Raw genomic sequence first — 25,324 nt, 5'->3', positions numbered from 1 at the left:
TGGTCCAGTTAAGTTTCTGGTCAATGGTGACCCCCAGGATGTTGATGGTGGGGGATTCGGCGATGGTAATGCCGAATCCCCCAGAGTGTGTCCCGTGCACCTTGTCCTGGGTCAGAGAGTGTCCCGTACACCTTGTCCTGGGCCAGAGAGTGTCCCGTACACCTTGTCCTGGGTCAGAGTGTGTCCCATGCACCTTGTCCTGGGTCAGAGTGTCCCGTGCACCTTGTCCTGGGTCAGTGTGTGTCCCGTGCACCTTGTCCTGGGTCAGTGTGTCCCGTGCACCTTGTCCTGGGTCAGTGTGTCCCGTGCACCTTGTCCTGGGTCAGTGTGTCCCGTGCACCTTGTCCTGGGTCAGTGTGTCCCGTGCACCTTGTCCTGGGTCAGTGTGTATCCCGTACACCTTGTCCTGGGTCAGTGTGTCCCGTGCACCTTGTCCTGGGTCAGTGTGTGTCCCGTGCACCTTGTCCTGGGTCAGTGTGTCCCGTGCACCTTGTCCTGGGTCAGTGTGTATCCCGTACACCTTGTCCTGGGTCAGTGTGTCCCGTGCACCTTGTCCTGGGTCAGTGTGTCCCGTGCACCTTGTCCTGGGTCAGTGTGTGTCCCGTACACCTTGTCCTGGGTCAGAGAGTGTCCCGTACACCTTGTCCTGGGTCAGAGTGTGTCCCGTACACCTTGTCCTGGGTCAGTGTGTGTCCCGTACACCTTGTCCTGGGTCAGAGAGTGTCCCGTACACCTTGTCCTGGGTCAGAGAGTGTCCCGTGCACCTTGTTCTGGGTCAGTGTGTGTCCCGTACACCTTGTCCTGGGTCAGTTTGTGTCCCGTACACCTTGTCCTGGGTCAGTGTGTGTCCCGTATACCTTGTCCTGGGTCAGAGAGTGTCCCGTACACCTTGTCCTGGGTCAGAGTGTGTCCCGTACACCTTGTCCTGGGTCAGAGAGTGTCCCATGCACCTTGTTCTGGGTCAGTGTGTGTCCCGTACACCTTGTCCTGGGTCAGTGTGTCCCGTGCACCTTGTCCTGGGTCAGTGTGTGTCCCATGCACCTTGTCCTGGGTCAGAGTGTGTCCCGTACACCTTGTCCTGGGTCAGTGTGTGTCCCGTGCACCTTGTCCTGGGTCAGTGTGTCCCGTGCACCTTGTCCTGGGTCAGTGTGTCCCGTGCACCTTGTCCTGGGTCAGTGTGTGTCCCGTGCACCTTGTCCTGGGTCAGTGTGTCCCGTGCACCTTGTCCTGGGTCAGTGTGTCCCGTGCACCTTGTCCTGGGTCAGTGTGTCCCGTGCACCTTGTCCTGGGTCAGTGTGTCCCGTGCACCTTGTCCTGGGTCAGTGTGTGTCCCGTGCACCTTGTCCTGGGTCAGTGTGTGTCCCGTACACCTTGTCCTGGGTCAGTGTGTGTCCCATGCACCTTGTCCTGGGTCAGTGTGTCCCGTGCACCTTGTCCTGGGTCAGTGTGTCCCGTGCACCTTGTCCTGGGTCAGTGTGTGTCCCGTGCACCTTGTCCTGGGTCAGTGTGTGTCCCGTACACCTTGTCCTGGGTCAGTGTGTGTCCCATGCACCTTGTCCTGGGTCAGTGTGTCCCGTGCACCTTGTCCTGGGTCAGTGTGTCCCGTGCACCTTGTCCTGGGTCAGTGTGTCCCGTGCACCTTGTCCTGGGTCAGTGTGTCCCGTGCACCTTGTCCTGGGTCAGTGTGTATCCCGTACACCTTGTCCTGGGTCAGTGTGTCCCGTGCACCTTGTCCTGGGTCAGTGTGTGTCCCGTGCACCTTGTCCTGGGTCAGTGTGTCCCGTGCACCTTGTCCTGGGTCAGTGTGTATCCCGTACACCTTGTCCTGGGTCAGTGTGTCCCGTGCACCTTGTCCTGGGTCAGTGTGTCCCGTGCACCTTGTCCTGGGTCAGTGTGTGTCCCGTACACCTTGTCCTGGGTCAGTGTGTGTCCCGTGCACCTTGTCCTGGGTCAGCACCGGGTCAGTTGATAGGGGGCGGGTGACTCCGCTGGAGGCTGAATTCCTTGGCCTTCAGTCTCAGACTGGCGATACTGTCCGCCATTGTCACTCCTGCGCCACTCGGGCTCGATCCGGTCGAGCTGTAAGGCACCGGGCTGTCGAAAAACAAACGAGAAAAGAATCTGTGCACAAATATCTGCAACTTCTTTTTAATGCTTTGGGGTAAATGCCTCACAACACCTCCCCCCACCCAGAGTAAAGCTCCCTCCACACTGTCCCATCAATCACTCCCAGGGCAGGTACAGGGTTAGTTACAGAGTAAAGCTCCCTCTACACTGTCCCATCAAACACTCCCGGGGCAGGTACAGGGTTAGATACAGAGTAAAGCTCCCTCTACACTGTCCCATCAAACACTCCCAGGGCAGGTACAGGGTTAGATACAGAGTAAAGCTCCCTCTACACTGTCCCATCAAACACTCCCAGGGCAGGTACAGGGTTAGATACAGAGTAAAGCTCCCTCCACACTGTCCCATCAAACACTCCCAGGGCAGGTACAGGGTTAGATACAGAGTAAAGCTCCCACTACACTGTCCCATCAAACACTCCCAGGGCAGGTACAGGGTTAGATACAGAGTAAAGCTCCCTCTACACTGTCCCATCAAACACTCCCAGGGCAGGTACAGGGTTAGATACAGAGTAAAGCTCCCACTACACTGTCCCATCAAACACTCCCGGGGCAGGTACAGGGTTAGATACAGAGTAAAGCTCCCTCTACACTGTCCCATCAAACACTCCCAGGGCAGGTACAGGGTTAGATACAGAGTAAAGCTCCCTCTACACTGTCCCATCAAACACTCCCAGGGCAGGTACAGGGTTAGATACAGAGTAAAGCTCCCTCTACACTGTCCCATCAAACACTCCCAGGGCAGGTACAGCACGGGTTAGATACAGAGTAAAGCTCCCTCTACACTGTCCCATCAAACACTCCCAGGGCAGGTACAGGGTTAGATACAGAGTAAAGCTCCCTCTACACTGTCCCATCAAACACTCCCAGGGCAGGTACAGCACGGGTTAGATACAGAGTAAAGCTCCCTCTACACTGTCCCATCAAACACTCCCAGGGCAGGTACAGGGTTAGATACAGAGTAAAGCTCCCTCTACACTGTCCCATCAAACACTCCCAGGGCAGGTACAGGGTTAGATACAGAGTAAAGCTCCCTCTACACTGTCCCATCAAACACTCCCAGGGCAGGTACAGGGTTAGATACAGAGTAAAGCTCCCTCTACACTGTCCCATCAAACACTCCCAGGGCAGGTACAGGGTTAGATACAGAGTAAAGCTCCCTCTACACTGTCCCATCAAACACTCCCAGGGCAGGTACAGGGTTAGATACAGAGTAAAGCTCCCTCTACACTGTCCCATCAAACACTCCCAGGGCAGGCACAGGGTTAGATACAGAGTAAAGCTCCCTCTACACTGTCCCATCAAACACTCCCAGGGCAGGTACAGGGTTAGATACAGAGTAAAGCTCCCTCTACACTGTCCCATCAAACACTCCCAGGGCAGGTACAGCACGGGTTAGATACAGAGTAAAGCTCCCTCTACACTGTCCCATCAAACACTCCCAGGGCAGGTACAGGGTTAGATACAGAGTAAAGCTCCCTCTACACTGTCCCATCAAACACTCCCAGGGCAGGTACAGGGTTAGATACAGAGTAAAGCTCCCTCTACACTGTCCCATCAAACACTCCCAGGGCAGGTACAGCACGGGTTAGATACAGAGTAAAGCTCCCTCTACACTGTCCCATCAAACACTCCCAGGGCAGGTACAGGGTTAGATACAGAGTAAAGCTCCCTCTACACTGTCCCATCAAACACTCCCAGGGCAGGTACAGGGTTAGATACAGAGTAAAGCTCCCTCTACACTGTCCCATCAAACACTCCCAGGGCAGGCACAGGGTTAGATACAGAGTAAAGCTCCCTCTACACTGCTCTAGTGTTTCTGAAACTAATGTTACATAGAATTTACAGCACAGAAACAGGCCATTCGGCCCAACTGGTCTATCCCGGTGTTTATGCTCCACACGAGCCTCCTCCCTCCCTACTTCATCTCACCCTATCAGCATCTCCTTCTATTCCTTTCTCCCTCCTGTGTTTATCTAGCTTCCCTTTAAATGCTCCCTGCTAATCACCTCGAGCATTCCATGTGCAGCGAAAGGCCCTCGATGAGGCGTTGACCTCTTCTCTCATAAATGGGGTCATTTTTCCAGGGACCAAGTGGTGGGAGTAACTCTCTGTGCAGCACAAGATCAGAGAGAAAGACTTCCACAATCTCAGGTCGTCCCAAAGCACTTTCCAGCCAATAAAGTACTTTTTGAAGTGTAGTCACTATCGTAATGTGGAAAACACGGCAGCCAATTTGCGCACAGCAAGATCCCACAAACAGCAACGTGATAATGTACAGATAATGTTTTTTTAAGTGATGTTGGTTGAGGGATAAATATTGGTCCCAGGACAGCGGGGAGAACTCCCCCCTGCCCTTCTTCAAATAGTGGCTGTGGGATCTTTCACATCCGCCTGAGAGGGCAGACTCAGCTCTTATTAATATCGTTTTAGAGAGAAAGTTAATGCAGTGTGTGGGGTTTTGTTATTTTGACTTCCATTCTCCTTCTCCCTGAAGGATTCCCCTCTATGGGTGCGACTGATCTTACCTGTAGGATGAGGGTGCTGACCACGAGAGATATTCAGCACTCAGTGGGGTGTGTCTGGGGGCTACAGGCTGCTCGATGGCTGTTTCAGTACTGTAGGATTTCAGCAGCGAGACTGTCCTGCTGGCTAAGATGGTTCGTTCGTTCCTGCGAAATTTGGCCCTTCGATTCTGAAACCAGACCTACGAGAGAAATAGGGAGGGAGGGAGGGAGAGAGAGAGAAAGAGGGGGGAGAGATAATAACAACCACAACCTGCATTTATATAGCGCCTTTATGTAGTAAATTGTCCCAAGGAGCTTCAGAGGAGCGTAAATCAGACAGAGTTTGACACCGAGCCACATAAGGAGATATTAGGACAGGTGACCAAAAGCTCAGTCAAAGGGGAAGGTTTTAACGAGCGTATTAAAGGAGGAGAGAGAGGTGGAGAGGTCTCGGGAGGGAATTCCAGAGCTTAGGGCCGAGGCAGCTGAAGGCACGGCCGCCAATGGTGGAGCGATGGAAATCGGGGATACGCAAGAGGCCAGAATTGGAGGAGCGCAGAGATCTCGGAGGGTTGTAGGGCTGGAGGAGGTTACAGAGATAGGGAGGGGCGAGGCCATGGAGGGATTTAAACACAAGGATGAGAATTTTAAAATCGAGGCGTTCCCGGACCGGGAGCCAATGTAGGTCAGCGAGCACAGGGGGTGATGGGTGAACGGGACTCGGTGCGAGTTAGGATACGGGCAGCAGAGTTTTGGATGAACCCAAGATGCAGTTGCCTTGTGTCACCCAACACCAATCCTCCCAGTCCCACTGCAAACACTCCTCAAATCGACCCACGGCCTCGTTAGATTTCCCATGGATCGGGCTGACCGAGTTCCAGCCTCTCGCTGCCCAGCTGGCCTTTGATCAAGGAATTGAAGTTAAGGGTGGTGGTGTTAGGAATCAGATTGAGTTTGAAGTTCTGGCAAACTACCCAAGGGAAGCTGCGAGTTCACAGATCAAGTAAGGAATTTAGGAGGAATTTCTTTAAGCAGAGAGTGGAACTTGCTGCCACTTGGAGTGGTTGAGCATTGGTGCATTTAAGGGGAGGCTTGATGTGTACATGATGAAGAAGGGAATAGAGGGATGGGGGTGCAGGGTGGAAGGAGGTACTCAGAGGGTGGAGGAGGTTTGTGTGGAGTATAAACACCGCCATCGACCGGTTAGGCTGAACGACCTGTTTCTATGCTGTAGATTCGATGTAATTCCACGTACGAGTTCCCTGTCTCGGTATACTCTGATCATTTTTTTGAAGGATTTGCTCCTCTGCTCTTCTCACTCTCACTGGGCTTTGGTTCCACAGGCACAGAGCAGCAGCTGGTACATGTGATCAGTCCCCGTGTGAGCCCAGACAGTGAGTTTTGTTGGGATGGTCGACCGTGGGGGAGGCACGGTCCACACGCACACATTCTCCAGCAGGAGTCAGTGGACATTGATCGGAAGCAGTGACCCCGGCTGATGTTGTTCCCCTCTTTTAACACTGGGTGCTGAGGGCCAACTGTACCCCCCTAAAGCGGTCACAGCTGAAATCAGCTAACCCAGAGATGGAAGCTGAGGCAATGCAGACTTGGAGTGGTTCAGTAGCATAGTGACAGGGCAACAATCAGGACAAACTCGGTTTCTATTGACCAGATTAACCACCTCCTGCCAAGAGCGGGGCAGTTTTCTATAAAAATGACCATCATGCCTTGGACAGCCATGGTGCCAAATAACTCTCGCTCGACACTGTCCCATCAAACACTCCCAGGGCAGGTACAGGGTTAGATACAGAGTAAAGCTCCCTCTACACTGTTCCATCAAACTCATTATTTAACGATGTTGCCGCCTGTGTTTTGTTCTGACCTGCACTCTTGCCTCACTCAGATTGACCCTCCTGGCCAGCTCTTCTCTGACGAATGCGTCTGGGTAGTGCGTCCTCTCGAAGACCCTCTCCAGAGCCTGCAGCTGTGAGCTGTTAAACGTGGTCCGATTTCTCCTCTGTTTCTTCCTCTGTTTCTGGAGGTTCGCATTGAGACTCCGTCTCACAACTGCAGAAGGGGGGAGAGAAGGGAGTTAATCAGCATCACCTGAACAGATTTAAAAACCGCATTGTAGAACCTGTACCTCAGTGAGAGTCAGTGTCTGTGGAACCCGTACCCCAGTGAGAGTCAGTGTCTGTGGGACCCGTACCCCAGTGAGAGTCAGTGTCTGTGGGACCCGTACCCCAGTGAGAGTCAGTGTCTGTGGGACCCGTACCCCAGTGAGAGTCAGTGTCTGTGGGACCCGTACCCCAGTGAGAGTCAGTGTCTGTGGGACCCGTACCCCAGTGAGAGTCAGTGTCTGTGGGACCCGTACCCCAGTGAGAGTCAGTGTCTGTGGGACCCGTACCCCAGTGAGAGTCAGTGTCTGTGGGACCCGTACCCCAGTGAGAGTCAGTGTCTGTGGAACCCGTACCCCAGTGAGAGTCAGTGTCTGTGGGACCCGTACCCCAGTGAGAGTCAGTGTCTGTGGGACCCGTACCCCAGTGAGAGTCAGTGTCTGTGGGACCCGTACCCCAGAGGAATTCCCTCCCTAAACCTCTCGGCCTCTCTCTCTCCTCCTTTAAGACGCTCCTTAAAACCTACCTCTTTGACCGAGCTTTTGGTCACCTGTCCTAATATCTCCTTATGTGGCTTGGTATCAATTTTTGTCTGATTTACGCTCCTGTGAAGCACTTTTGGGGACGTTTTACTACATTAAAGGCTCTGTATAAATGCAAGCTGTTGTTGTAAATATGCAGCTCACGGGCTCACCTGCCAATCCTCAGAGGGGAGGGAGGGCACTGGTCGTGATATCATTAAAAAAAAGCAGAAGGTTTAACGATCATTTTTTTAAACTCCGGACTCCTGGAGTGAGCCTGAACTGAAGTAAATTGAGGCTGGTGTAAATAAGATGCGAACTCTCTCTCTCTCTCTCATTCGTTGCTTGTCAGATTTTATTTTTCGTGAAGTGTTTCACGAGCCAAAGTGTTTTCAATTAAGCATCGAGGGATCGGCCAAACATTTAACTAACCGCACTTTCAGCCTTGCTTTTCAATTAAAATATCTTTGGCCGCCTTGTTCTCATTAGCCAGGAGACACTTTCAATCAGGAGCTGACTTCAGCCGGGGCCTGGATTAACACTCGTTCTGCTGACTCAAACCACAACTGCAGATTTTACTTTGGCCTGATTGCTCGGAAAAAAAGAACTTGCATTTATATAGCGCCTTTCACAACCTCAGGACATCCCAAAGCGCTTTACAGCCCATGAAGTACTTTTTTTTTAAATGTAGTCACTGTTGTAATGTAGGGAACGTGGCAGCCAATTTGCGCACAGCAAAATCTGCAGGGAATTCCTTACTTTGTGTGGTTCTTGGACACCGGATGAATAGTCAAGCAAAGAAAGTCACCCTCACTCATGGTAGTTTCGTTAGTCAACAGTAATTGTTTAATGATGTCATCATTCATATGAGCATTCATGAAGCAAAATCAAACCAGGCACATGACTTTCCTCTGGAAAATCCCGCTATACACTTAATAATTCGCAACGTTATCATGTAATGACTTAACAATTCATACACACATCAGGCCAATCGTTAATACATTTACAACCTTTAAACCAAAGAATTTGCTCATGGGGCCTGAAGGTTGATCAGCTCTTCAGTCCCTGAGGTCCTGCTCTTCTTGCGTGATGTTCGACTGCAGTGTGCGTTCCTTGAGACTGACGAGACTCTTCTTCTCCCAAAGTCTTCTTTATATTTTGTTTTTTTTACCGATAGGATGTAGGATTGGGGCGGGTCATTCTTTTTGTCCAATCGCTCCCTGTTGCTATGCCTCAATCATTAACACACCTCAATCATTAACATTATAGGCTTTGATCATGTGACTGGAGACCCTTTGATGTAGAAAAGACCATGTGCTCGAACGATGGATTATTAAAGGCCCCTTTACCCTCTGTTTATGGCCTTTCATGTAGAGATAGCTCCTTACATTTCTACGCCCATACATTCTTAATGGTCCTTGCATCTCCAATTTTGATGCTTCACTGGCCTCAAATCCATTCCTTATACCATTTGACCATATGCTGGGTGCAAAACTATTTGATGTTTTACAAATCCCAGTTCTTTTGAACAGATTACCAGATAGGAATGAGAGGCCCAATGTTTTTTTCTCACCTATCATTGCTTTCCCGATCATAGGAAAATAGGAACAGGAGTAGGCCATTCAGCCCCTCGTGCCTGCTCCGCCATTTGATAAGATCATGGCTGATCTGTGATCTAACTCCATATACCTGCCTTTGGTTCATATCCCTTAATACCTTTGGTTGCCAAAAAGCTATCTATCTCACATTTAAATTTAGCAATTGAGCTAGTATCAATTGCCGTTTGCGGAAGAGAGTTCCAAACTTCTACCACCCTTTGTGTGTAGAAATGTTTTCTAATCTCACTCCTGAAAGGTCTGGCTCTAATTTTTAGACTGTGCCCCCTACTCCTAGAATCCCCAACCAGCGGAAATAGTTTCTCTCTATCCACCCTATCTGTTCCCCTTAATATCTTATAAACTTCGATCAGATCACCCCTTAACCTTCGAAACTCTAGAGAATACAACCCCAATTTGTGTAATCTCTCCTCGTAACTTAACCCTTGAAGTCCGGGTATCATTCTAGTAAACAAACCCTTTGAAGTATGTCCTTGTTGCCTTTTCTTACATTACCCCCTGCTGTGTTGAAAAGCTTGTGTTTCTAACAGCCTATGTGTTTTGAAAGCTTGACAACACCATAAGCTCAATATTATCCATCCAACTAATGTATTTAATAATCTAGATATTGATCCTCAGTACAATGTCTTCGATCCTGAAACTCAGACTTCTCCAATGCCATCAGCGTCAGTGAGGGAGAAACACGATTGGTGAGAACACAGTTTGCCACATTACTGTGTTGGCAGGTTTTCAAATGCCTTTGTTTAAAAGGGGCTCAGTTAACCCTTTCCTTCAAATATCTTTTGTTAAAGGGGCTTCAAACGCCACAGCTCCCACAAGCAGCAATATGATAACGACCAGATAATCTGTTTTTTTAGTGATGTTGGTTGAGGGATAAATATTGGCCCCAGGACACAGGGGAGAACTCCCCCCTGCTCTTCTTCGAAATAGCAGTTGCCGGATCTTTTACATCCACCGGAGGAGGCAGATGGGGGTCTCAGTTTGACGTCTCACACAAAAGACGGCACCTCTGACAGTGCAGCGCTCCCTCAATACTGCACTGGGAATATCGGCCTGGATTTTGTGCTCAGGTCCGCTGGAGTAGGGCTCAAACCCACAACCTTCTAACTCAGAGGCGAGAGTGCTGGCCACTGAACCACGGCTGACGATGCCCTCGACCAGCTCAGTTCAACCTCTTTGGTTTGGAAGAGCTGCAGCAGGTTTATTTCCCTTCCATCACCAGGTGTTATCACGATGGCGACTAACATTTATCCTTAAACAATAGTGCAGTTGTTGGGAGGATACAGAAGAGAACAGCTGGAATGGGTGACGGGATGGAGATATTGGATTATGAGGAGTGATCAGGTAAATTGGACATGATCTCACTGGAAAAACCTCTCCGCCTCTCTCTCCTCCTCTAAGTCGCTCCTTAAAACCTACCTCTTTGACCAAGCTTTTGGTCACCTGTCCGAATATCTCCTTATGTTGTCAAATTTTGTTTGATAATCGCTCCTGTGAAGCACCTTGGGACATTTCACTGCATTAAAAGCGCTATATAAATGCAAGTGGCTGTTAAAAAGAGAGGGTTCTGAGGTGATCTGATTGCTGCGTTTAGGATTCTAAAGCGACTGGATAATGTCGACCATGACCAGCTGTTTCACCTTGTCCAGAACAGTAGAACCCGAGGACGCAGCCAGCGCTCGAAGTGGGGTAAACTCAAAACTAATCTGCGGAAACAATATTTCAGCGAGTGAGTGGTCAATCTATGGGACAAGGCTCCCGAGGGAGAAGGTGGAAGCAGTTAGAATCGATTCATTCAAATGCAAATTAGATAATTTATTTCCGAAAATAATTTTGGGGTACAGTGTATGAGTAATTTACCACACGCCCTGTGGGAGTGTGACAGGCTCGGGAGGAACAGGTGATTTTGGACCTCTGGTTCCCAAATCTCTCCCCCACTGGGGGTTTTCCTCTCCTCACGTCTGGGTCTGTTGGAGACTCATTGATAGAGATCGATTGGTCAAAAATTCCTTTATTGTATCACGCGATACCAGGCGGGTAGAAGGAGGATTAGATGGACCTCAGTCTTCTATAGTTCACCAATTCCTGTGCTTCCGTCAAGGTCCCTGTTGATGACTTCCAGCTGATTCCAGCCTGTCTCTCGTGTTCTTTTTTTGTCTTTCTCTCTCCGTCTCAGTCTCTGTTTTGCCTTTTTTTTCTCTCTATCTGTCCCTCTCTGAACAGCCCCACCTGTAAACACAAGTAGGGCCGAGCTGTCCATAAGCTGCCACCTTAGTCACAAAAGGAATAAAACTCCAGCAGGCAGGGAGAGGCCCAGCTTACAGGCCCCAACGCTGCGACCCACTTCATCAAAACAAAACGGAGAGTCTCTTGAAATCGGTGGTCCTGTCGCACTTTTTAAAATTCGCGTCACAGCTCGGAGTTGCCAACTCTGGTTGGACATATTCCTGGAGGTTTCATCACGTGACCGCCAGCCTCTAATCGCCCCGCCCGCTCAAACAGCCTTTTCTCCTCCCATCTCCATTACTTTTATAACTAATGAACCAAAGTTTTCAAAGAAAATGGAAAAACAAAACATACCATTTTTTTTAATCCCCTATGATTTTTTTTCTTGCAGCAATGTCCTGGGGATTTAATCTTTAATTCCTGGAGACTCGAGGCCGATCCTGCAGGGTTGGCCAACCCTAGACATAGAGTCAGTGTCCCTGGCGGCCGGTCAGTGTTTGAGTCTAGGTGACAATCCGCGGCAAGAATCAAGCAATAAATTCAGGAATCCATCGGTTTACGAGACCCTTGAGGATCAAGGTGTTTATTAGTGCACGTGAGCTGCTCATCGTTAAATGCGTTGTGGATATTATTTCGGACGGTGAGACTTTTTATTTCTGTTAAAAATTATCCCCTGACTGCTCTGCTCACCATGTGCTGCACCCACCCCGGTTGATGGGAGTGGAATGAGGCCTAATCCTAGGCCTCGCGCGGTGCTGCTCTGGCCCAGCCCTTACAAGGTGCAGGTGGCTGCTTTGGGTAATCTTTCCCCTCCCTCCCTCCCTCCCTCCCTCCCTCCAGTTTCCTCATCCAAGTGTTCATTCTTCATGTGTGGGCCTGAACATTGAGTGATCGGCTATTGAACTGCAGAGGGCAGCACAGCAGGCCCCGACCTCACCCAACATCCACTGGGCAGCGATCTGGAGTGGGAACCCTGGCTGATTTTCGCCTCCCTAATCCAGGGGCACAGAGGCCCATTGTAGCCCCTACCTCTGCCCCAACTAACTCCGCACGGGTCGGAGACTGACACTGGGTACTTCCTGGTCTGAATGTGTCAGTACCGCACGGGGATGGAGCAGTTAGTTACAGCCAGTGTTCTTTACAGCTAATGCTTGGAGCTAGTTAGCTGACTGTGAGACTAGAAAAAGCAACCAGTGCCTTTAACATCCCGAGGTGCTTCGCAGGAGCGCAAATCAGACAAAAATTTGATATTAGGACAGGTGACCAAGAGTTTGGTCAAAGAGGTGGGTTTTAAGGAGCATCTAAAAGGAGAGAGAGGGGGAAGAGGCGGAGAGGTTTAGGGAGGGAATTCCAGAGCTTAGGGCCCAGGCAGCTGAAGGCACGGCCGCCAATGGTGGAGCGAAGGGAGTCGGGGGATGTGCAAGAGGCCAGGATTGGAGGAGGGCAGAGATCTCGGAGGGGTGAGGGGCTGGAGGAGGGTTACAGAGGTAGGGAGGGGACGAGACCACGGAGGGATTTGAACATGAGAATGAGACTTTTTAAAATCGAGGCGTTGCCGGACTGGGAGGTCAGCGAGCACAGGGCTGATGGACAGCAAGAGGAAGGATGTGACCTGGGCCCTTCTGGGAGTGAATGGTTTGGCATCACACTGGGAAGCACATGCACCCGCTAAGCCATCGGGTCCCCAACTGTTCACCGGGTCAGATGCTGACGGACTCCTGCTGTTTACTTCCAGCATTTTCTGTGAACGTTTTTCTTTCTCAAGCCATTCCTGATGTTTAATACAAGCAAACAGAACGAACGGAAGAGTTTATTTCCTCCCCAAGTCTCCAGATGCCTTGTGCCTTCTCCCGTCAAAGCAACCGAGTGCCTGACACTCCCAGTGCCAGTACTGAGGGAGTGCTGCACTGTCGGAGGTGCAGTCTTTCGGATGAGACGTTAAACCGAGGCCCCGTCTGTCCTCTCAGGTGGATGTGGAAGATCCCGCGGCCACTATTTTGAAGAAGAGCAGGGGGAGTTCTCCCCAGTGTCCTGGGGCCAATATTTATCCCTCGACCAACATCAGTAAAAAAACAGATGATCAGGTCATTTATCTTATTGCTGTTTGTGGGATCTTGCTGTGCACTAATTGGCTGGGCACGTTTCCCACATTTCAACAGTGACTACACTTCAAAAGTACTTCATTGGCTGTGAGACGCTTTGGGACGTCCCGAGTGGTGAAAGGCGCTGTAAAAACACAAGACCTTCCTTCTTTCTTTGCTGCAACCCAGCCCGTTCAAAATGTCCCAAGGCAGGCGTGCCCAATGAGGGGTGACGTTTCCCTTCTTTGGGGGAAGAGACACCTGCCCCTCCGCACATCACAACATGGTCGGAATCTGGAAAATCCCCACAACGACTGTCAACGACACCAAACTGTGTCTCACCCTCCGTCCTTTCTCATCCTAAAGGAAAGTCTCGCATTATCTACAGCGCCTTTCACAGCCTCAGGACGTCCCAAAGTGCTTTACGGCCAATTAAGTACTTTTTTTTTGAAGTGCAGTCACTGTTGTAATGTAGGAAACGCGGCAGCCAATTTGCGCACAGCAAGATCCCACAAACAGCAATGTGATAATGAGCAGATAATCTGTTTTTTTAGTGATGTTGGTTGAGGGATAAAAATTGGGGAGGGAGTGCTTACTACACACACACAGTCTGCTGAGGAGCAACAGGGTTAAAAATTAAATTAAATTCACCCTTCTCCCACGCAGCCCAGCTGAGAGTGGCACAGACCCAGAAGCAGGGTGAACATGTGCTATGACAGACTGCGTGTGAAGGGAGTCAGCGGGGGCATGTGGGCCTCTCACACATATGGTGTGGAGTCTCATTCCTGGCGTCTGTCTAACCCACAGCCCACTGACTGCTACACACCTCCTCTCAAAAGATTCTCAGCCTCCTCCTAACCAGTTCGCACTGACAAAGACGTCCACCATCTCCACTGGAAGGTTGGCCAGGAATCCATTTGTTCTTCTGCACACTGTCTTTTATTAAAACGCAATCAATCATTTACGAGTCTCGAGTTAACAACGCAAGCTGCAAAAACACTTTGTACCCAACAAGGTCCATATGGGCCCGGTAGCATATTGGTTATGTTACTGGGCTAGTAATCCAGAGGCCTGGACTAACAATAATCCAGAGTCATGAGTTCAAATCCTGTCACGGTAGCTGGGGAATTAAATTCAATTAATTAAATAAAATCTGGACCAAAAAAAAGACTATTATCAGTAATGGTGGTCATGAAACTACCGGATTGTCGTAAAGACCCATCTGGTTCACTCATCCCCTTTAGGGAAAGAAACCTGCCGTCCTTACCCGGTCTGGCCTATATGTGACTCCAGACCCACAGCAATGTGGTCGATTCTTAATCGTCCTCTGAAATGGCCTCGCAAGCCACTCAGTTGTACAATCTCGCTACAGAAAGTCACAATAAGAATAAAACCAGACGGACCAGCTGGCATCGGACACAACAAAGGGCAATCCAAGCCCAGTCGACCCTGCAAGGTCCTCCTCACTACCATCTGGGCACTTGAGCCAAAATTGGGAGAGCTGTCCCACAGACTAGTCAAGCAACAGCCTGACATAGCCATACTCACAGAATCATACCTTTCAGCCAATGTCCCAGACTCTTCCATCACCATCCCTGGGTATGTCCTGTCCCACCGGCAGGACAGACCCACCAGAGGTGGCGGTACAGTGATATACAGTCAGGAGGGAGTGGCCCTGGGAGTCCTCAACATTGACTCTGGACCCCATGAAATCTCATGGCATCAGGTCAAACATGGGCAAGGAAACCTCCTGCTGATTACCACCTACCGCCCTCCCTCAGCTGATGAATCAGTCCTCCTCCATGTTGAGCACCACTTGGAGGAAGCACTGAGGGTAGCAAGGGCACAGAATGTACTCTGGGTGGGGGACTTCAATGTCCATCACCAAGAGTGGCTCGGTAGCACCACTACTGACCGAGCTGGCCGAGTGCTGAAGGGCATAGCTGCTGGACTGGGCCTGCGTCAGGTGGTGAGCGAACCAACACGAGGGAGAAACCTACTTGACCTCGTCCTCACCAATCTACCTGTTGCAGATGCATCTGTCCATGACAGTATTGGTAGGAGTGACCACCGCACAGTCCTCATGGAGACCAAGTCCCATCCTCACATCCAACGTGTTGTGTGGCACGACCACCGTGCCAAATGGGATAGATTCAGAACAGATCTAGCAGCTCAAAACTGGGCATCCATGAGGCGCTGTGGGCCATCAGCAGCAGCAGAATTGTATTCCAGCACAATCTGTAACCTCATGGCCCGGCATATTCCTCACTCTACCATTACCAACAAGCCAGGGGATCAACCCTGGTTCAATGAGGAGTGTAGAAGAGCAGGCCAGGAGCAGCACCAGGCATACCTAAAAATGAGGTGCCAACCCGGTGAAGCTACAACACAGGACTACATGCATGCCAACATAGGAACAGGAGTAGGCCATTCAGCCCCTCGTGCCTGCTCCGCCATTTGAGAAGATCATGGCTGATCTGTGATCTAACTCCATATACCTGCCTTTGGCCCATATCCCTTAATACCTTTGGTTGCCAAAAAGCTATCTATCTCACATTTAAATTTAGCAATTGAGCTAGTATCAATTGCCGTTTGCGGAAGAGAGTTCCAAACTTCTACCACCCTTTGTGTGTAGAAATGTTTTCTAATCTCGCTCCTGAAAGGTCTGGCTCTAATTTTTAGACTGTGCCCCCTACTCCTAAAATCCCCAACCAGCGGAAATAGTTTCTCTCTATCCACCCTATCTGTTCCCCTTATTATCTTATAAACTTCGATCAGATCACCCCTTAACCTGCGAAACTCTAGAGAATACAACCCCAATTTGTGTAATCTCTCCTCGTAACTTAACTCTTGAACCCTAAACAGCGGAAGCAACATGCTATAGACAGAGCTAAGCAATTCCACAACCAACGGATCAGATCAAAGCTCTGCAGTCCTGCCATATCCAGCAGTGAATGGCAGTGGACAATTAAACAACTAACGGGAGGAGGAGGCTCTGTAAACATCCCCATTCTCAATGACGGCAGAGTCCAGCACGTGAGTGCAAAAGACAAGGCTGAAGCGTTTGCAACCATCTTCAGCCAGAAGTGCCGAGTGGATGATCCATCTCAGCCTCCTCCCGATATCCCCACCATCACGGAAGCCAGTCTTCAGCCAATTCGATTCACTCCACGTGATATCAAGAAACGGCTGAGTGCACTGGATACAGCAAAGGCTATGGGCCCCGACAACATCCCAGCTGTAGTGCTGAAGACTTGTGCTCCAGAACTAGCTGTGCCTCTAGCCAAACAGCTACAACACTGGCATCTACCCGACAATATGGAAAATTGCCCAGGTATGTCCTGTCCACAAAAAGCAGGACAAATACAATCTGGCCAATTACCGCCCCATCAGTCTACTCTCAATCATCAGCAAAGTGATGGAAGGTGTCATCAACAGTGCTATCATGCGGCATTTACTCACCAATAACCTGCTCCCCGATGCTCAATTTGGGTTCCGCCAGGATCACTTGGCTCCAGACCTCATTACAGCCTTGGTCCAAACATGGACAGAAGAGCTGAATTCCAGATGCGAGGTGAGAGTGACTGCCCTTGACATCAAGGCAGCATTTGACAGAGTGTGGCACCAAGGAGCCCTAGTAAAATTGAAGTCAATGGGAATCGGGGTAAAACTCTCCAGTAGCTGGAGTCATACCTAGCACAAAGGAAAATGGTAGTGGTTGTTGGAGGCCAATCATCTCAGCCCCAGGACATTGCTGCAGGAGTTCCTCAGGGCAGTGTCCCAGGCCCAACCATCTTCAGCTGCTTCGTCAATGACCTTCCCTCCATCATAAGGTCAGAAATGAGGATGTTCGCTGATGATTGCACAGTGTTCAGTTCCATTCGCAACCCCTCAGATAATGAAGCAGTCCGAGCCTGCATGCAGCAAGACCTGGACAACATCCAGGCTTGGGCTGATAAGTGGCAAGTAACATTCACACCAGACAAGTACCAGGCAATTACCATCTCCATCAAGAGAGAGTCTAACCTCCTCCCCTTGACATTCAACAGCATTACCATCGCCGAATCCCCCACAATCAACATCCTGGGGGTCACCACTGACCAGAAACTCAACTGGACCAGCCACATAAATACTGTGGCTACAAAAGCAGGTCAGAGGCTGGGTATTCTGCAGTGAATGACTCACCTCCTGACTCCCCAAAGCCTTTCCACCATCTACAAGGCACAAGTCAGGAGTGTGATGGAATACTCTCCACTTGCTTGGATGAGTGCAACTCCAACAACACTCAAGAAGCTCGACACCATCCAGGACAAAGCAGCCTGCTTGATTGGCACCCCATCCACCACCATAAACATTCATTCACTTTAACACCGGTGCACTGTGGCTGCAGTGTGTACCATCTACAGGGTGCACTGCAGCAACTCGCCAAGGCTTCTTCGACAGCACCTCCCAAACCCGCGACCTCTACCACCTAGAAGGACAAGGGCAGCAGGCATGTGAGAACAACACCACCTGCACGTTCCCCTCCAAGTCACACACCATCTCGACATGGAAATATATCGCCGTTCCTTCATCGTCACTGGGTCAAAATCCTGGAACTCCCTTCCTAACAGCACTGTGGGAGAACCTTCACCACATGGACTGCAGCAGTTCAAGAAGGCGGCTCACCACCACCTTCTCAAGGGCAATTAAGGATGGGCAATAAATGCCGGCCTCGCCAGCGACGCCCACATCCCATGAACGAATAAAAAAATATTTGCAGATTTTTGTTTGAGGTCAAAACATTTTATGCAATTCCACCTCCTCCTCTCCTGAAGGTGCTGACTCTCACTGGGGTACAGGTCCCCTCCTCTCCTGAAGGTGCTGACTCTCACAGGCTCAAAGGTCTGAATGGCCTACTCCTCCTTTTATGTCACAGGTGTGGTGATGGTGACTCTGATTTAGCCACATGCACTGATTTTAGTCAATAACACCTTACGCACAATACAGGGTAAACGCACGTCACACGTGGATATTCACTTAACAAACATCTCCCACCGTTCAGTAACCAAGGAAGTAAAACACTCAACGATCAAAAATCACTCCCACACTCTGCTCTTTGTCTCTCCATTTTACCGACAAACGCACAAAAGGTTAAAGTTCACGTGTGCACACGGAGCCGATATAAGTATTGAGATCACATGTCCCAGCAATGGTGTCTGTTATTCATTTTTTGTTAACTAATCAGGAATGCAATTAGTCACATCTGGAATACCAAATAGCCACATGTGGACAGTGGCTAATGTATTGGACAACATTGGCCTAGATTATAAACAACAACAACTTGCATTTATACAGCGCCTTTAATGTAGTAAAACGTCCCAAGGCGCTTCACAGGAGCGTAAATCAGACAAAAATTGACACTGAGCCAAATAAGGAGATATTAGGACAGGTGACCAAAAGCTTGGTCAAAGAGGTAGGTTTTAAGGAGTGTCTTAAAAGGAGGAGAGAGAGGCGGAGAGGTTTAGGGAGGGAATTCCAGAGCTTAGGGCCCAGGCAGCTGAAGGCACGGCCGCCAATGGTGGAGCGATGGAAATCAGGGATGCACAAGAGGCCTGAATTGGAGGAGCGCAGGGATCTCGGAGGGTTGAAGGGCTGGAGGAGGTTACAGAGATAGGGAGGGGCGAGGGCCCTGGAAGGGATTTGAAAACAAGGATGAGAATTTTAAAATTGAGGCGTTCCCGGACCGGGAGCCAATGTGGGTCAGCGAGCACAGGGGGTGATGGGTGAACGGGATTTGGTGCGAGTTAGGATACGGGGCAGAGTTTTAAGTTGCAGCGTATGCCAACGAGACTCTCAGGAAATTTCAGCGTAACTTACCGGTTGCACCGTTTCAGAAAACTCCAGGCCCGTCTTCATTTTGCGCTCGCTTAAAGGAACTTCACTCAAATTGTGGCAGGGTCTGATTTTCGTTATAACACAGCCTTCTCGCTCTCTGTTTTTTTAACATTAACCTCCCCCCAGTTTGGAATCCATGGCCTTGTAAAAACCCAACCTTGGCATCAGCTAATCATCACTAATCATTAAAGAATAATACTGTCATTACATGTTAAAAATTATTTAAGATTTGCATTTCTATAAAGCCTTTCACGACCTCAGGATATCCCAAAGTGCTTTTTTTAAATTCGTTCACGGGATGTGGGCGTCGCTGGTGAGGCCGACATTTATTGCCCATCCCTAATTGCCCTTGAGAAGGTGGTGGTGAGCCGCCTTCTTGAACCGCTGCAGTCCGTGTGGTGAAGGTTCTCCCACAGTGCTGTTAGGAAGGGAGTTCCAGGATTTTGACCCAGCGACGATGAAGGAACGGCAATATATTTCCAAGTCAGGATGGTGTGTGACTTGGAGGGGAACGTGCAGGTGGTGTTGTTCCCATGTACCTGCTGTCCTTGTCCTTCTAGGTGGTAGAGGTCGCGGGTTTTGGAGGTGCTGTCGAAGAAGCCTTGGCGAGTTGCTGCAGTGCATCCTGTGGATGGTACACACTGCAGCCACGGTGCGCCGGTGGTGAAGGGAGTGAATGTTTAGGGTGGTGGATGGGGTACCAATCAAGCGGGCTGGTTTGTCCTGGATGGTGTCGAGCTTCTTGAGTGTTGTTGGAGCTGCACTCATCCAGGCAAGTGGAGAGTATTCCATCACACTCCTGACTTGTGCCTTGTAGATGGTGGAAAGGCTTTGGGGAGTCAGGAGGTGAGTCACTCGCTGCAGAATACCCAGCCTCTGACCTGCTCTTGTAGCCACAGTATTTTTGTGGCTGGTCCAGTTAAGTTTCTGGTCAATGGGGACCCCCAGGATGTTGATGTCAATTAAGTACTTTCTGAGGTGTAGTCACTGTTGTAATGTCGGGAAACGCAGCAGCCAATTTGCGCACAGCAAGATCCCACAAACTGCAATGTGATAATGACCAGATAATGTGTTTTAATGATGTTGGTTGAGAAATAAATATTGGCCCAGGATACCGGGGAGAACTCCCCTGCTCTTCTTTGAAATAGTGGCCGTGGGATCTTTTACGTCCACCTGAGAGGGCAGACGGGGCCTCGGTTTAATGTTTCATGAGAAAGACGGCATCTCTGACAGTGCAGCACTCCCTCAGTACTGCACTGGGAGTGTCAGCCTGGATTTGTGCTCAAATCCCTGGAGTGGGATTAAACTAACACAGGTGGATTAAATCAAACTATTAGGGACAACATCCCATCATGTTAGTTTTACAAAAAGTCCTTTATTCCCATTACATTAAAATGAATGGATATTTCTGATTGGAGCTTCACTCTAACTTTAGAAATTTCACTGATGCTTTTTGGCTTCTTTCAGTCTGATAGTGGAAAATGTGAGTGGTGGAGACCAATCGGATTAGCTGTCAGTAATCCAGGGCCATGGCAGTGCAGTGGTTATATCACTGAACTAGTAATCCAGAGGCCTAGACTAATAATCCAGGAGAACGTGAAGTCAACTCTCACCGTGAGCAGTTTGAGAATCTGAATTCAGTCTTTTATAATCTGGAAATAAAAAGCTGGGATCAGTAAAAGTGACCGTGAAGCTGTTGGATTGTCGTAAAAACCCAACTGGTTCACTGATGTCCTTTAGGGAAGGAAACCTGCCGTCCTTACCCGGTCTGGGCCTATATGTGACTCCAGTCCTACACCAACGTGGTTGACTCGTAACTGCCCTCTGAAATGGCCTAGCAAGACACTCAGTTGTCCCACTATCACCTTCTCAGGGCAACTAGGGATGGGCAATAAATGCCTTAGGAACATAGGAACAGGAGGAGGCCATTCAGCCCCTCGAGCCTGTTCCGCCGTTCAATTAGATCATGACTGATCTGTATCTTAACTCCATTTACCTGCCCTGGTTCTGTAACCCTTAATACCCTTACCCAACAAAAATCTATCGCTCAGTTTTGATATTTTCAATTGACCTCCAGCCTCAGCAGCTTTTTGGGGGAAGAGAGTTCCAGATTCCCACTCCCCTTTGTGTGAAGAAGTGCTTCCTGACATCACCCCTGAACGGCCTGGCTCTAATTTTAAGGTTCTGCCCCCTTGTTCTGGACTCCCCCCACCAGAGGAAATAGTTTCTCTCTATCTCCCCTACCAAATCCTTTAATCATCTTAAACACCTCGATTAGATCACCCCTTAATATTCTACACTCGAGGGAATACAAGCCCAGTCTGTGCAACCTGTCCTCGTAATTTAACCCTTTTAGCCCCGGTATCATTCTGGTGAATCTGTGCTGCCCCCCCTCCAAGGCCAATATATCCTTCCTGAGGGGCGGTGCCCAGAACTGAACACAGTCTCCAGATGGGGCTCTGACCAGAGCTTTATATAAACTGTAATATAACTTCCACCCTTTTGTATTCCAGCCCCCTTGGGATAAAGGCCAACATTCCATTAGCCTTTTAAATTATTTTTTGTACCTGTCCATGAGCTTTTATTACCATTTCTGCAACACCCACATCCCAAGAGTAAATAATAAAAAAGAAACAATTTCTTCTAACAGGGGGTCTTGTGGGGTTTTTGGTATTTGTAACACAGGGATGTAATCTGGATAGTTTGCACGGTTCAGAATTTAAAACTTTTCTACATTGCTGGTTTTTGAAATGAATCCTCCCTCCTTCCAGGCTGAAAATATTTTTGAACTGAAACAATGAACTTATTCAATGCAAATGAAACCACCCGATCTGGAACAACAAGAGGTTAATTTGCCCACTCTTTTATTTCTGATCGGCCAAATGGCCTCCTTCAGTGCTATATCATTCTTCAATTCTATGATTCTACGCTAGATAACCTCTGTACACATCAGCAGAACATCATGAAGGCTCCTCCCTCGGCGTTACTGTTAGTATTTACTCTCTAACAGAATTGCTGCGGTCTATTAAAAAGTGGCGACTCATTACGCAGAATCACAGAGAATGTACAACACGTCCGAGTCCATCCAGTCCGTGCTGGTGTTCATCCTCCACGAGAGCAGTGTCCTAATCCCATGTACCCGCCCTGCTCCCATTTTCCTTTATCACCCCTTTCCCTTCAATCACCTACCTGACCTATTAAATGTTGAAATCTCTCTGCTTCAATCACTAACTCTGGCAGTGAATTCTACAGCCTCTCAAACCTCTGCATAAAAAGGTTTCTCCTGCTCCCTGTCCTAAATCTCTTACATTTAATCTTAAATCCATGACCCCTCGTTCTAGACCCATCAATCACTGGAAACAATCTGTTTCTCACAACTCTGTCCCACCCCTTCATAATTTTAAACACCTCCAGAACAACAACTTGCATTTATATAGCACCTATAACGTAGTAAAACGTCCCAAGGCGCTTCACAGGAGTATTAATCAGACAAAAATTAACACCGAGCCACATCAGGAGATATTAGGACAGGTGACCAAAAGCTTGGTCAAAGAGGTAGATATTAAGCAGCATCTTAAAGGAGGAGAGAGAGGCGGAGAGAATTCCAGAGCTGAAGGCACGGCCACCAATGGTGGAGCGATTAAAATTGGGGATGCGCAAGAAACCACAATTGGAGGAGTGCAGGGATCTCGGAGGGTTATAGGGTTAGAGAGGGTTACAGAGATAGGGAGGGGGGCGAGGCCATGGAGGGATTTGAATACAAGGATGAGAATTTTAAAATCGAGGTGTTGCTGGACAGGGAACCAATGTAAGTCAGCGAGCCCAGGGGTGATGGGTGAACGGGACCCGGTGCGAGTTAGGAAACGGGGCAGCAGAGTTTTCACTGGTAATCTCCTCTGTTCAGAACAGGATCAATAAAAAGTAGTTAAAAAAAATGTCTGTGAAGGAGACCCTCCTATAGAGGATGGATGAGGGATTGACTGTACAAGCCCCAAGCCCCTGCTAGCAGTCTGTTTCCAGGCCCTTCTCCAGAGTAGCCTGAAGCCATGCCCTATGTGTCAGCCAGGGCTCAGTGAGTAGCACTGTCTCGCCTCGGAGTCAGGAGGTCATGGGTTTAAGCCCCACTTCAGAGACTTGAGCCCATAATCCAGGCTGACACTCCTAGTGCAGCACAGAGGGAGCACTGCACTATCGGAGGGGCCGTCTTTCGGATGAGACATTAAACCGAGGCCCAGTCTGCCCTCTCAGGTGGACGTATGTCCTGGCCAATATTTATCCCTCAATCAACATCATTAAAACTGATTATTTGGTCATTTATCACATTTGTGTGTTTGTGGGAGCTTTCTGTGCACAAATTGGCTGCTGTGTTTTCTACATTACAATAGTACTTCATTGGCTGTAAAGTGTTTGGGATGTCTTGAGATCGTGAAAGGCACTATAGAAATGAAAGTTCTTCATTTTACTGGGTAGAATTCTTGTAATCAATTTATATAAAGGGTTAAAAACAGCAATCTGATTTTGTTTAAGAAAGGTTTTTAAGAAAGTTAGTTTTTAAAAAAGTTTTAGGATTGTTTCAATGTCTTTAGTAAATTTTAAAACCTTTAAAAGAAATTATTCTAAACTTTCAGAAACAATCCTACCATTTATTAAAACTTTAATAGACCACAAACCTGCCCCAAGTATATCGGAGAGGTTCTCCATGAACAAGGACTGTTTATCCCAAGTCTGACAAGTTAATCTTCAGAGCATCCTCCTTAAAATTGAAATTATGAGGGATGGAAGTCGATTAACAGCATGAAGTAAATCCCCACAGAGACAGGCTGAGGAATCCCCTATTCCTGGTATCTTTATCCCAATTCCATCTAATTATCCCGATTTGTGGTGATTTTCGTGAACCTGTTGTTTTCCCTGATTTTTGGTGCGTTTAATCCCAATTCCAACTGTTGTTATCCCGATCCTCTGTGTTTATTTTTCCCAAATCCCTCTGTTTTTATCCGGATTGCCCCGACCAAGGAATTTGTTTATCCCGATGTTCGCTTATTCCCCCCAGCCTCTTGGTTAGAGAAGGACAGGAAAGTGGGAGAGGTACACGGAGGGGAGGAGGACGGGGCGCGGCGGGACGGGACGGGGGGCGGGGGGGGGGGGGGGCGGAGGGGGGGGGCGGAGGGGGGGGCGGAGGGGGGGGGGGGCGGAGGGGGGGCGCGGAGGGGGGGGGGCGCGGAGGGGGGGGGGGCGCGGAGGGGGGGGGGCGCGGAGGGGGGGGGGGGCGCGGAGGGGGGGGGGCGCGGAGGGGGGGGGCGCGGAGGGGGGGGGCGCGGAGGGGGGGCGCGGCGGAGGGGGGGCGGGGCGGAGGGGGGGCGGGGCGGAGGGGGGGCGCGGAGGGGGGGGGTGCGGAGGGGGGCGGAGGGGGGGGGGCGGAGGGGGGGGTGCGGAGGACAGGACAGCAGTGGGGGGGGTGGGACAGATTTATCCTCATTTATCCTAAACCTCTCCCAACAATAAAATAATCGGGTGTTCAGAAATCACACAACTTAAATAGAAATCGCAAACCTGTCCGGAGTGATTCTAATTCTAGAAAACAAACCTATTCTAGATTCTAAATTCTAGAAAATCACTTCACCAGATCTCAAGCAGATAACTGGCTGTAAATTCACTTTTACATTTATGAATCTAAAACATATTGATTCCATGTTTATGTATAAATATACAGGAATTACTTTAATAAATTTATATAATTTCAATTATATTGATGATATTTTAGTTGGATCCCTGTCATATTTAATCAATGTAGTAATTATTGTATTTCTGTCATAATTCAACAATTGTTTAATATACATCAATTATTTCATTATAATTATTATTGAGCGAACTAAATGAGTGAGTTTGAATATTTTGGAGTTGGTTTCACACTGTCTGATTTCTAGTAAATTAGGTTTTTATCAAAGTAAACCTGGGTTTAGCCCGGGTTCCAGGAATAGCCTCAGACCGAGCCGAGCTCCCTCTTTCCATCACTCACCATCCTGCCGAGCCCTTTCCCCTCCGCCTCCGCCGCTGCTGATCCCGGGCTGATCCCTCAGCCTCCTGCCGGCCTCCCTCGCCACTCCGGCCGGCTCCGTCACTCCGTTCATGCCAGCCGCCTCTCCCAGGTCCAGCAGATGACTGACCGAAAAACTCTTCCTGCTCTGAGCAGCTTCTGGCGTGTCGAACCCGGCCGATCGCGGGGAGCCGGCCTTTTCCATCAGTTTAGACAGACCCC

At 49.3% G+C, this 25,324-nt stretch overlaps 1 protein-coding gene across 1 annotated transcript; it reads right to left on the bottom strand.

Annotated features, from left to right (window-relative positions):
- Nucleotides 1-1,212: 1,212 nt before the first annotated feature.
- Nucleotides 1,213-25,324, bottom strand: LOC137300721 (paired mesoderm homeobox protein 2-like). Its single transcript, XM_067969990.1, has 4 exons — nucleotides 25,085-25,324; nucleotides 6,513-6,697; nucleotides 4,652-4,830; nucleotides 1,213-2,094 (listed from the first exon to the last, which is right to left on the bottom strand). The coding sequence occupies exons 1-4, from the start codon at nucleotides 25,305-25,307 to the stop codon at nucleotides 1,962-1,964; spliced, it is 720 nt and encodes a 239-aa protein (XP_067826091.1). The 5' UTR covers nucleotides 25,308-25,324; the 3' UTR covers nucleotides 1,213-1,961.

This window comes from Heptranchias perlo, chromosome 31 (assembly GCF_035084215.1).
Source record: "Heptranchias perlo isolate sHepPer1 chromosome 31, sHepPer1.hap1, whole genome shotgun sequence".
NCBI lineage: Eukaryota > Metazoa > Chordata > Chondrichthyes > Hexanchiformes > Hexanchidae > Heptranchias > Heptranchias perlo.
The sequence above is the reverse complement of the archived record's forward strand: the minus strand, read 5'-3'. Positions and strand labels throughout refer to the sequence as shown.